Below are 13697 nucleotides of genomic sequence, written 5' to 3'. Positions count from 1 at the left end.
CAACCACCTTCACAGCGTGGATTGGAGACCACTCTTAGTTCTTTCTTTTTTGTTTTGTGGCGTCTGATGGGTTTATATACTGCGATCGATTGGGTGGTTGTTGAAATGTGGAGAGGCAGGTGCGCGCAATTGGGAGGAAAGCGGGTGGAGAGGTACGTAATAGCATGCACCTGTTGGTTGACGCGAACGATGACGTCATATTCGGGGAGGAGTGAGCATGTCACCAATTGGTTGGTACAAACAATGACGTCAACAGGCCACGGCGGTGGAGTGGAAGCAAAAGCATCGCCTACACCGATTTCCGCAATGCATGGGATCTGCATGATTTTTCCCCTTGTTTTCTATAGCCTGAATCTTCGCAATAAAGTTTTGTACAATATAATTGATCTGAAAGTGCAATTATTTTATCGAAAGAACAAAAAAGGCGTGCTGACAAAAAATAAAGGTCAAAAAAGGTGATGTGAATGATCAATTGTCCTTGTATACATACTCATCCTGGTAAAGATCTGGCGCTGCTGCAGGTCCTGTTTGCCAAACACAACGGTCGTCATGTAGCGTGACCAGTGAAGAAGGGCCATTTCCGTCGATACTTCCCTAGTCATTGTGCCTATGACCAGAGCTGACCATGGGTCGTGGCCTCGGTGTCATACCGCCTCCCCATCACTAAACATAAAATTGGATGACGAGCAGAATGTCCTCAACTTGCGATGCTTTGCAGTGTTATAAGTGACACAAATGATCTACTGAAGGGCTCCAGCGGCGACTCTGACCACGCCCGCCATTGATTTGCAAGTTTTGACAATATTGGTACACGTTTATTCAGAGTGAAATGGCGTATATGTGTTCTCGATGCCTTAGTATAATTTGACAGCGTTCAGTATCGCACTTCGGACGCTTCTAAGAACAACATCTGTAGAGTTTTCTCTTAACACGCCGATGCCTATCTAACCTAACAATTGTGGAAAGAAAGCGCCTAAATCCTTCGAAATTATAGCGCTGTTGATTTCCACGTGCTAAGCGTAACACTTAGTAAATAGCTCCAGAAGTGTAAATTAAGTATACAGCGAAAGAAGCACAGCGCACTTACCGATTATGGCCCTCCGGAAGCAGGCGAGCGCCATGAGCATCCACTCTTCGCGTGTGTCTGCGAAGATGACGACGCGGGAGTAGGGCAGTTGGCCGAGCGTAGTGAGACCTCTCGCCAGCGCCTCCACGATGGTGTGGACCTCCTTGTACGATTTCCAACGGTATTCGCCCAAATCGTACTGCGCCGCCGGTCAGAGGATGAGCGTGTGCAAAGCCGTGGAACACTTGGTTGACGTCTAAACTACAACGTTAACTGTTCTCTTCTGCGTGCTTCGAAAAAACCAAAAAGCGTTCAAAAGCGCTCTTCTATAGTATACACCTAAAGTGCTGATAGCGCACTTCTAGCTCATTAATCACTGAGGAGCGTTAAGGAAGTGGTATGATTACTTGGGTCGCGTAGCAGCGCTGCCTTGAAATTTCTGGAGCAGAGATAAAGTTTCGATTGGAGGAAATGTTAGCAATACTAGATTGAAGTTAGTCAAACGCGATCTTTGCATGTATGCGGACGCTATGCGCACTTTAAACTGACAGCATGCGGCTTTTGCGAACGACGCTTAAAATCATTGTAATTAGAAACCGACAACAAAGGTAAGGAAACAAGCGCTACGAGCTGTTTCATAACTAGCATAAGAGTACATTTTGCGCAAGCATATATTGCGCACCGATGAACAATGTTTTATACTCTAACGAGAGCGCAAGCAGCCTGACACAGACGTCAGGGAATCTAGACACCCAAGAAAAGTTGCAAGATGGCGTAAGCTGCATTTCCCGAATATTGCATGATTACCGCACCTACCTAAAGTGTTGGCAGTCATGCACATTCACAGGGTGTTGCATGTGTGCACTGTGCCACTGCTAAGTCGTGGTATAGTTTGTGTTGACCGCCACAATGTATTCTGCTTACTTTTGATCTCTTTGTACACGAGACACATGCTTGTCTACTGGGATGCAAACGTGTACGGTCACTTGCGCTGTGATAAGGCAAGCTGTTCGCTGTTTGGGTGCGCAGCGTAGTATGGACGTGCGTGTTGATGTAGCAGAACGCACAAGAATAGACTGCCGCTTTAGATTCCACAAGGATGCATTTGCTAAGAGCAGAGGAGAAGCACAAGTAGATTTTCGATGGCTACCGTTTTCCGGGGCCTTTTAAGGCCGACAAGAAGCATAGAAACTTAACGCAAAATGAGCAACGCTTACCTTGACCATTCGTTTGCCATCGATCACTTCGTATTTCTCTTTCTTGCAAACGCGTGTTCCAAAGCACGGCTTGTCAGCGTGCTTCTCCACAGCATATCTGAAGAGTGCGTCAATTGTTTCCCGTCCCCTAAAGTGTGACCTCGTGATATCCGGCGTGTATCGAACCACAGGCGCATCCCTTTTGTTGGTCAGTGGTCCTGCCTGCATTGTAGTACAGATGAACGCGTTTGGGGTATACTTAATTAATTCAATGGAAAACAGGCTTCGGGTACTTGAGTTGTGCTCATCACCCATGGCATATTTGGAGAGGCATGCATAAGCGACATTAGAGAAGTAGGCGCAACCTGTTGTCTCCGCCATTGTCCACTGAACTTTGGCCACGTTAAACCTGCCACCTGGACCAGCGTATTTTGGGCCCGTAGTAACAAACCTTCTCTTATACGAAAATGCCATCCGCGATTGGCCATCGCCACAGTGACCATGTCCTTTGCATACCGATTAGTTTCGTAAGTGGCGGATACCAGAGCAACAATCAGTCAAGAAAATTACATAAAGTTCTGTGAATACAGGCCCCTGGTGTTTCAGGTGATTGGTCGGAGTAGGCTAGGATGGTATTTTGTGCGCATAAAGTGTGGGTGAAGCGCTCGATGCGATTCTCACTACCACCGCAATGAAATGCGTAAATGATGCAACAGCATGGCACCATGACAGTAGCTGTCGCATTCCTTCCCAAAAGCTGCAGCTTTATCGGACTACACTCTTTGCTCCGGCAGTAATGTTTGAGGACGCCTCGATCAATGTGACGATGCCGCGTATGTAATACTTATAATGAACATAATGCATAGTTCGACAGGTTATTGGACAGTGAGCCATGTAATGATTGCAGAAAAACTCTTTCTCCGATTGATTAAATCGATCGCACGAGGCGCAAACAAGGCATCGTCTGCATATAGGCCTCGCTCTGCTCCTTAGTCCCACTTACTGCTCCGTAAAGGCGCTACAACTGATTTAGCAGTGAGCCACATTTATATCTGTGCTGTATGTTACGAACATTTCAAAAACTACGTCCGCGTGTGATCAAATCAAGCACACACCACCCAAACATGCCATTCCATACGACAGCCTGTCTGCTGTGTCCTATTTTCGACAGTATATCCTGGAGGTCAGTACTGTTCGAACAATCCAGCCATGTGTAATTATCATGCCCATGCCAGTAAATACCTATATACTAAATATTAGGTGATTTAAACGTGGGCTTATTGCGCACAGAAGGACACTAATATTCTCAATGAAGTCTATTCTTCAAATCCTTTCGTATACCGCAGAAGCTGGCAAATATTGTACAGCAAGTGTCCCGGCGTAGGTGCTGCGTCTGCTGAAAACATTGGCTCCCAACTGGTTATCAAAAGACACTGCAATTGATAGCGCTTAAGTCGGCATTCCTGTGAAAGGGAACAAACAATGCAATAAACACTGTGTTGGCCTGTAACTTAAGTCAGGTGCGTTAGTACAAGTTCTTGTAGTGATATAATTCTCATAATTTTATTACCTCGTGCTCTAAGGCAAATTTCCCCAATAAATAACTTCATGTTCGTCGCTAGAATTTTATAAAATCAGTTGGAAAACTACTAAAACTTCACTGTTGTCAATGCTGCAACATATACCGCGTGTTTTTGCGACAGCTATCACAGATTAATAAACATAGGGGATAAGAGCTGAAAAATGTTGGCTGACCAAGCTTCATAGCAGTGGCAGACAAGATTCGCGCAATAACCACCAATACAATAATAGTCAACAAAAAAAAAAAAAGTGGCGGTCTCACTCAAAGGCGAGGAAATTGAAAGCGGTAGCAAGGTTTAGCATTGCGCTGAAGGCCTCTCAGAACGCTGACCTGACGAGGAGGAGTGCCACCAATGGCGTTGCAGGCATCGCACTTCGATGGTACACGGCATGACACCGAAGGAAAACTGTCGACATCCGTCAGCGCCCAAACAAATGATTAGATAAATTTCCTTTAACGTTTGCTGTCTGTTCCGCTCAGACTAGTGTCTGCACCATGGTTTGGTAAGCGCACATCAGCAGGAATGCGTGTGCGCACAACCCTTTTGCCAGCAGCGGGAGCCAAAATACTGCCCTGTCCGAGTGATCGGAGCATGATGATGCGTGCGGCCAAGGGCGGTGATCGTACGATCTTATCAGCATTGATTTTACCCCAGAGGCAGACATATTAAAATGACTCCAGCTAGTAGCTAGACGAGTAACCATAAATATTACATTCATTCGTTTCTAAACGAAAGGCAGCCCCAATTAAATTTTCCGAAGCGCGTTGTCTGCGACGTTACAAAGAGCCAGAAATTGCCATTCGCCACTTTTGAGGGTTCTTTTTAGGCGAAGCTTTATAGGCTCACAAGTTCCGGCAGTGGTGATGGTGGTGGTTGTGGTGGTGGTGTCCCGCTGAAAAGTGGGCCGATCCTGGCGATAGTGCAGAAAGGGTCTAAGTTTATTGGCACATACCAGGGATAAAAAAGAAAGAGAAAGAGAGAAAGAAAGAAAGAGAGCAAGAAAGAGAAACAGAAAGAAAGAAAGAGAGAAAGAATAATAGAAAGAAAGAGAGAAAGATAAAGAGAAAGACAGAAAGAGAGAGAGAAAGAAAGAATTTTCCCCTGTCGAGAAAGTGGGGGTAAGCAAAGGTTGTCGTGTGTGTCTTAACCTACTACTTTCCCTTCCCTTTCCTGCTACTTTTCATTCCCTTTCGGGGTACTTTTCGTTCCCTTTCCTTCCACTTTTGTTTCCCTTTCGTGCAACTTTTCCTTCCGTTGCGTTGTACGTTTCCTTCCCTCGATGCATACATTTAATAAACGTTTATGTTTCATTACCGTGACATGTCAGGACCTTTACGTTACTTGACGAAGGTCAGATCCACACACGACAAGCTTCGCTTACCCCCATTTTCTCGGTAGGGAAAAGCTGGTGAATTTTTTTCTTTCTTTTTTTTTCGTTGTTCACAGGTAACCGTGGCTGCCTGCCGAGGAGGACGACACTCCGCCTCGTACAAGTCGCCACTCTGCGCGCTTTCAGTTATTTCAATAAATATGTCTTCTCGCTGAACTAAGTGGCGAAGTGCCAGCACCAGCGCGTTTGTAGTGAGAAAAGTAGTAGTGCAGATTTCCTACGATGCACATACGTTTTCACTGCACTGGTTTTCTTCATCTGCGAATGGTCAGTTTCTTGATTTCGAGAGTACTTTGTTTTACTTCGTTTCTTTTTACCCCTTACGATTGTACACATTCGCACGTGTCTTGTCCAAAATAAGTCGGTTGTTTACGTTCCACGTGTGTGTCCGTGTGCTACATAGCGCAAAAGAATACGAATGTCTGAGCGGCAGCTGAGGCCGGTATTATGCAGGGATTCTTTAGCCCGGCTCCGTTTCTTTCTTGTCGTGCATCGCTCAAGCCCATGCAGCTGATTCTGGCTGGAGCGCCAGAAGCGGAGTGCCGCTCGGGCCACTGACGAAGCACGACACGGAAAATAACTGGCGAGGGATTGTTAAATTATCCAAGCCCTAATTCGTTAAAAAATTGTGGAATCTTTTTTAACACAGCTTATAACGGTAAAAACTGAGAAAAAAAGCAGCGATATGCAGTGCAGCTTACCCAAACGATACTTTGCTTTCGTACTTGAATCCATGGCCTCTGTACGATTATGTAAATCGGCAAGGTGACGATGTCGTAGACGATGGCAAGAAGCCGCAGGAGGGTCACAAATAACATTGCTACGAACCGATGGTCATTCTACAATGAGAACAAAATGACGCACTTTAAACATAACGCAATTGATGTATATGCCAAAGAGAAATGCTTGAAACTTCTAGGAATCAGGGACCAAATTAGCAAAGCCTTTAGCCCGTACAAACAAGCGGCGCTTGGATAATGCTCGTCCACTGCTCAGTAACGATATCCACATTCGAGGCACCGACGAATTACGCATCGTTGTGGCGCGCACGTTGCAGCGCGCAAGCAATGGCCTGGCCGATTTGGTTCCTGTGTCCTTCAGGTATTTTCGAAATGACCACCAGGCCAGCAATTTCAAACGGACGCGGTAATTAACTTCAGTATTTCGCACCCAGAAGATAATATTGCACGTTATGCAAAAGAGTAGAATACTCATGCAGATGTGCCATGCGACAGGTTACAGAAGTGAATGCTACCTGTAACGCGCGACAGCTGTTTTGGATTCTAATCAAGCTGTAACACAATCATATCCCATATGACTTCCGCATGATAATTATAAGAGTACTCTTTTAATGTCGTGACGAGAATGTGCGAGTCCTTGCTCGACTGACCCGAGCAACACACATGTCATGTCTATACAGCAGCCGCGGACGCATCCACACCGGGTTGGAAGGGTCGCAAAAAGTACGCACGCAGATTTTCTTTTTTTTTTTTAGTCTTGAAGGGAAGACTTTGTGCATGCAGGAGACCGTCCAGCGCGTTGGCCCTGTCAGTATATTCGGTTCAGTTGAAGAGCTAATGTGTTGAGCTGAACATCTTCCTGTTTTTGGGGAAAAAAAGGCAATCCGAGAAACCACTTTCCAGAAAGCAGTCTGCAGTTCTCGTTCGTGTTTATTTTGGTGCATTCTTTGACCATAACATAGAAGCTATACTATGTATACATATAGGGCCGAAATTCGCAACCGCGCACAACGCACCACCACTCTATTTCTCCCCTTCCCGGCTTACTTGTCCTTATACACAAGCTGGTCATCGTATGAATAAGAACCTTTTGCTATGGCTAACACGGGACAGACGCAATAGTTCACTCACAGCTCACTGGCCGAAGCTTCCAGGCTGCCCCCGTTAGCAGCTGCCGTGAACTCCCCTCACGCTGGCTTGGGCGGGGCCTTCTGGTTGCAGGGTCAATTTTGAAGGCGTTGCTTAGGGCGGCATACGAGCGAGCAGGCCAGTCAGGCGACGTGCCATCGCATACCAGTGACAGCCAGGGCTCTCTTCGTCGTCCTCGTTCGTGTTTACTGAGTCCGTCACGGGCTACCCAGCATAGCAAAATGTTGATGACAATGACGCTAGCGCCAAAATAGAATATGGCAATGATGATGGTCTTCTACTACGTGGACACTTACCCACTAAGAGGGATAGGCTATGAATTGGGCGCAAAGAGAAAACACGATGACCAACAAGTAGCTTAAGTTGAAAAACAAATGCCAAATAAATGATGCGAAATAAATCAAGGACAATGCTTAATTAGGAAGTCAAACTAAAGCAGTACAATATACAGGGTATCCCAACTATCACGCACCAAGATTGAAAAATGTCCAAATGCCACGTAGCTAGACAGAACTAAGGCACTGTTGTTTGCCGTGGCTTGGAGACACTCATATTATTTTTTTGCATTCCGCCTCATTACATATTTAGTCTTAAGTAATTAATCAACTTCTCAAATATTGTAATTAGACGAAAAGTGTCAATGAGAAAATTGTAGGCAACATGAAAAACTCCTGATACAGCTTTCTGTTGCTCAATACGTGCTGCATAAAAGGTTTTTTCCGAGCGTGAAAGAAGCCCGCAGATACACAGAAAATTGCACATAGTCAAGAATTCGACGACAGCTCGTCTGGTCAGGTAGCATGTTGGATTAATGAAAATTACGGTCACTGACCAAGTCAAAAAAGGGTACTTTGACATTTCGGAGCCTGTACAGGTTCCGAAACGTCAAAGCACCCTTTTGACTTGGTCAGTGACCATAATTTTCATTAATCCAACACACAAAATTGCCGCGCGACTGGCCGCTCGAGGCACTTTGCGTGTTTCAGCTGACCGAGTGTCATATTTGACGATGAATATCTCAGAACAAACGCGCTTCAGGAGAATCAAATGAATGTTCAAATACGATTGTCTTACTGTTTTAAATATAAACACACAACATAATCTTGACGACAGTAAAATTAATTAAGGTATTTTTGTTAATTGCGCATTTTGTGACTCTAATTTCTCCTGAAAATTGTGTCCGCCAAAGAACATATAAATCGCCTGTGCAAGTAGATTTTGCGTAGCTAGCACAGCGTAACTAGCAAAGCGTTAGCACAGTTCCTAATAGCAAACGAAGTGGACGAATCCTCAGGGACTGAAGGGTGGAATGCCATAAAAGGAATTGTTTTCTAGGCCGTCGAAAGCGCAGAACGGTCAGACGATCTGTCTTCTACAACGAAAGTTGTCGATTCTTGGTAAGGGAAGGCACATCGCGTAGGGCCGTAACAATCGCCAATCGCTCAGCAATGAAAACAGGCGTGAAATCCGGAAGGCGAAGGGAAGAGGACCAACAGAGAGAAGGAGAGAAAATAGCTACACCAGTCTTCTCCCCACAGAAGGAGTCATCATTAGCCATTACACTGTCCCTTTGCAGATGAGCAAAAGGAAATCAATTTAAGTATCTGGGTGACAGAAGTGTAACATTTAAGAAGACAATGTCGCCAAACCAGTATTAAGGCCCTGATTGCACGGACCAGTTTGACCTACACCTCGAATATGCGCATTTAAGGCAGCTAGTTGTATATGCACAAATACAATCTCATGGGTGCTCAAACCACGACCGACGTGTAAAAGATTTACTTCGTTCATCAATAAAAAACATAATGAGATCAGTTTAAAGGAAAATAATACTTCTTTAAGAGCGTCTGGGCTGCGAGAATACGAAATGTACTTCGTAAACATGGAAAATGCGCTTCCGTATACAGAACGTTGTTTGGAACAAGCCTAGCAGTCCGAGAGACAAATGCGCAGCTTCTCTTCCTAAACGAACTACAAGCACAGTGAAGGAAGCAAAGTGTTCGCTAATCCTCACTCTGCTCCCTGGGCTGATCATAAAAGTATTGAGGACTATAACCAGGGCAGGAGTTTTTCTGCTGCCCGGACGCGACTAGCTCATGGGAATAGTGGACTTCTAAGTGCTAGAGGACTGCTGAATAGTGGATAAGGTTGTTTGCATTCTTCGCCACGCAGTTCTCTAGACGCACCAGCACAGTAGACCGCTTTTTTCTTCTTCTTTTTTTACCTCTAAAAGGTACGCTTGCCCTATGGGAGGTGGAGGGCACCGGAATAATTTTGACCGCCTTGGTTCAACAGGGTATGAGTTGGCACGTGTAAGTCGGAAGTCAGCCCCTGTGCGCGTCTCCTGCCTTCTGCGCCCCGTATTTTCCTTGTGCTCTAAAAGACGCACTCAGCTCTCACTCAGAAAGAAGTGGCGTTTTTAGGCAGACCACGATATTTTCTTTCCGTGGTGCCACTGCAATCTTTGTTTTCTTTGTTCCTTTTTAAACTGGGTTTTGATAACGCATGTATTTAGGTTCCCGTGTTTTCAGGAAAGCGTCAGTTGCGAGTCAGCGCTCATTCTTGTGTTCCTTCTGTCCATCCATGTTCATTGACGTGCTGCTTTTCACAGTGAACATGAAACAACTTGCCCAGCTTTCAGCCTTGTTAGCGCTCTTAAACGCGCAAATGAATGTGAGCGTGTGGGTACTCTTGCATTTCGCCACCATCGGCATGAGGTCACCGCCGCCGGGAATCGATCGAACCTGCCGTCTTCGATTCAGCAACACCGCTAGGATATCACGACGGGTGAATTTCTTAACCGTGCGCTTACCAAATGACAAGTAATTATACCTTGCCATAGTGCTATAGGCGGATGCTTCAACACCAAAGTCCCTGACTGTTCATGTCTTCTTCAATAATTTTAATTCGTGGAGGTCATTTCCTTTCAATAAAATGTACTATCCCATAGTGTACATACCAAGCCTAGGTTAAACACAAAAATAATATTCATGACAAAATAGACGAGGCAACACCAACTCTTTCCGCCAATTTTCCGTCAGAAAGTTTAGTCTGTCATTTTCTTATTGCAGGAATTATTGCGATTACTCTTTTGCACCGTATCGTAATCTGACAGCCCGCGATATATTTCCTCATGTTGATCGCAGGTATCTGTGAGTACTCGCCACTCGTATTGCCAGAAAAGAATGAAACCCATTAAATACTAATAGTCTACGACATGCGTTTTCTGTGTTATTTTCTTGAACCAATGATGTGAATGCATAATTTCCATTCATCATGTCTTCGTAAACTATCACTGAAATCTTCCTATTGTATCATACAGCGGAATTATGGTAAATAACAAACGAAATTGATAATAAATAGGCAGCCTTATTTGAATCTGTTTGTTTGCATTACTTTTCCGTCGCACCTTCGTAGCTAAAGCACCCTGACACGTCGTCTTGAATCAGGCCAGAAAAAATGTTTACATTTGCTTTTACGATAAAGCTGTTAATGTTAATTGGAATCACTTTTTTGTGTGAAAAAAAAAAACTGGACGCAAGAAAGCTTCGGAAAAGAGAGAAAGAAGACACTAACAAGACAAAAGAAGATTGAAAAAAATAAAGCTTGCTCACCAATTGTAGAAGAACTAAATGCTGGACCGAGATGAAACTTGCAGAAATGCGAAGGACGTTGCGTATCATATGCAGATGAGATTATAAAGGCACGTGTTGATTGTGGGAGTCACATAAAATTGTAAGTCTCACTAACTAGAGGTAACAACTGTCGGGAGTTTTGCAACGATTACTTTAGAGACCCAAAACTCCAGCCGGAATGAATCTTCGAAGGAATAGATATGGGTACATTGCAACACCTGCTGGAGCAGTTGCAATTATATGGGACAATCGGGGGAGTCCCAAGAAAGGATTAAATACAAACTAATTCCCGCCCAGCAGAGATCACGTATGGAGTAAAGCAGTAGCGATTAAAAATAAAATGAAAGGGTCGGATCGGAATTGGGTGTTGCAAGAATAACGAGTTATATTGAAGAGCACTCACGTAAAAAATATTATTGTGGGTTACTTAGGGAAAGTGGAAGAAATTCATCCTTTCACACTTTTGTAAAACCCCTTACAAAAGTGTGACACTAATTTCAAACTATTTTTTAAGCACTAGATCGAAGTATAATTTGGAGCCTGGAACCTTGCACAAGTCTAGCTGAATCACTCTAAGAGCTAATGAAAGCATTGAAGACTGTCTGAAAATATATAAATACTTGATAAAGTGCGTTACTCGGAGCTCAGTGCATGCAGTGGCGGCAGAGAAGTGATCACAGAAGCAGCGCGTGGCGGAGGGAACCGATATTATCTTTGGCGGCGAAACATCGCAGCTTCGCTGGTTTTAAAGGTAAGCGTTCGCTCTCTTGCCTTTCCCCCGATTGCGCTTGTCGTTTGTTGGTGTGTAGTCCCGCGTAGGTTGGGTATATAACACAAGGTGTCTGCCTGCTGGGCATATGCGCCCGTCCTTGGCCAATCCTCCACTGTGGCAGAACGGGCCTAGATTCCTTAAATATGTTTTGACATGCGTTGTAATTGTCAGTGCATATCTATCTCGTCACAATACTTCCTTCGAAAAGCATCACACATCCCCTTCGTGCACGTGACATCACTGCGTCGAGGTCTCACACTTTGCATTCGCCTTATTTGGCGTTTGCATTGTGGCATAGCTAGTGAACGGTGTAGTGCAACATAATCATTGCATGATGTTACGCATTGCACAGGACGAAAATAAATACAACTGCACGTATTGAATGAGTTGTATATCACTTGATTTGAATTGAATTGAATTCTGGGGTTTTACGTGCCGAAACTACGAGTTGATTATGAGGCACACCGTAGTGGGGGACTAATTTTGACCACCAGGGAATCTTTCCATGCCCCAAATGCACGGGACACAGGCTGTATATAATTTATTCAACCGCTTCACTAAGCATTCGCACATTCACTGATCAGCACACCCGGTGGGGCGGCTCAGTGGCTATGGCGTTGTGCTATACCAAGCACGAGGTTGTGGGTTTCAGTCCAGGCTACGGTGCCCGCATTCGGACGGGTCCTGAACGCAGGAACACTCGTTTACCGCTTTTTTAGTGCATGTTGAAGAATCCCAGGTGGACAAAATCAATCCGGGGCCGCCTAGTATTTGACATCTCTCAGAGAATCTTTTTTTTTACTCTGAGACGTTAAACGCAATCAACCTATTACTCTAATGAAATGGCACAGCTAATAACCTGCTTTAAATGCATGTGACCAGAGTTATTTTTAAGAGCCTGAAGCCATTGAGGCTAACGAACACATGACGGAGAGAAGATTGAACGGAAGTAAAGGCAGTGACAGCTTGCACAACCGTGGAGAGTCGTCAATAGTCAATCTTACTCTTTCTTTTCCTTGGATTCATTTCATGGCTCAAGAGTAATCTTCCCTACCATTAGAATTTGAACGGGTCTATTGCCGCATACACGTGAGTTGCGCATGGTGTGCTATTTTTTGTGCCGATTTGAGATGGTCCCACTTACGACACCAAGCGTTGTTCCTTTTGAGTGGTCTGCCCCCTGCTCCCACGGGCATGTCGTGGCGTATTTCTTTTAACTTATAGTTAAATACAGAGGCTGTCCTGCCTTATCAATGCCTCGAAAATCATGTTCTTTGACTAAAAAATACCTCTACCCCCCAACCATTAAAGATACACTTTAACGAATACGGCAGATTAATTCTAACTGCCGCGTAATTCACACTTGAAGTGTACTGCTCACAAGGAGTACCTTCTAACAGTATTGGAACTTAAAGCAGTAGTTCTTCCTTGCCCATCCTCAGACTGTTATTTTATGTGACACAGCGGCTCTTCTGTGAACTGGTTCGTGGAGTTCTCTGCGTTCTCTGTGGAGTGATGCGGAACGACATTTTGGCATCAATATTTTATTTTTGTTTTTCCCCTTATCACCTGGAGGAGCATGTCAGGCATGTGACTAGGCTAAACTCTCCAGCCCTCGCTGCAGTCTTTATCTATCTCTTTCTCTCACTCTTTCTCTCACTCTTTCTCTCCTTTTCGCTAGTAGGCACTACAGTATATGCCGGTGTGGTTCCTTATGTATTCAACATGTTAAGAGAAAGGCCGCCGCTGTTTACAACGACTATTCCGGACAAACGAAAACAAGTCAAGAGCCCGTGGCAGAAACCTCCATTAAACGTAGCTAGAATTTCAGCAGGCAAGGCGTCACGCAATGCACTTTCTCCACCAACTCACTCACCGTTCTCACTGATGTGGCGTGAGACATCACTGTGGAATCACTCGCAATGAACAGGCAGACCTCGATAGAAGATTGGCTTACACTTTAGATAACTTAAGGTGAAGGAACTTTTTCAGGTATTACGTTGCTACCCTGCCTCTGCATTTTGTCAAATCGTTTGTGAAACTCCATTGAAACAAAACTATACCCCAGTGGGTTTATAAGCTGGACGGGGGATCTGCGGTTACGAATACTGGTCGGAATCACCGGGTCCCGGAAATTCCGTTCCACCGTTGTACATTGCATGGTGC

General features: G+C 44.7%; 1 protein-coding gene across 1 annotated transcript in view; it reads right to left on the bottom strand.

Annotated features, from left to right (window-relative positions):
- The window catches only part of LOC119435947 (fatty acid CoA ligase Acsl3), a 102653-nt gene extending 96600 nt beyond the window's left edge, over nt 1-6053 (bottom strand). Inside the window, exons 1-3 of the mRNA XM_037702655.2 lie at nt 5961-6053; nt 2284-2484; nt 1088-1265 (exon numbers count right to left, since the gene is read on the bottom strand). Coding sequence (XP_037558583.1) covers nt 1088-1265; nt 2284-2484; nt 5961-6053 — 472 coding nt within the window. The remainder of the gene's footprint in view (nt 1-1087; nt 1266-2283; nt 2485-5960) is intronic.
- Between the last annotated feature and the right edge of the window lie 7644 nt (nt 6054-13697).

The sequence above is a fragment of the Dermacentor silvarum genome, chromosome 1 (genome assembly GCF_013339745.2).
Source record: "Dermacentor silvarum isolate Dsil-2018 chromosome 1, BIME_Dsil_1.4, whole genome shotgun sequence".
Classification (NCBI taxonomy): domain Eukaryota; kingdom Metazoa; phylum Arthropoda; class Arachnida; order Ixodida; family Ixodidae; genus Dermacentor; species Dermacentor silvarum.
Note: the sequence above shows the minus strand (reverse complement) of the source record. Positions and strands in the feature narration are given on the sequence as shown.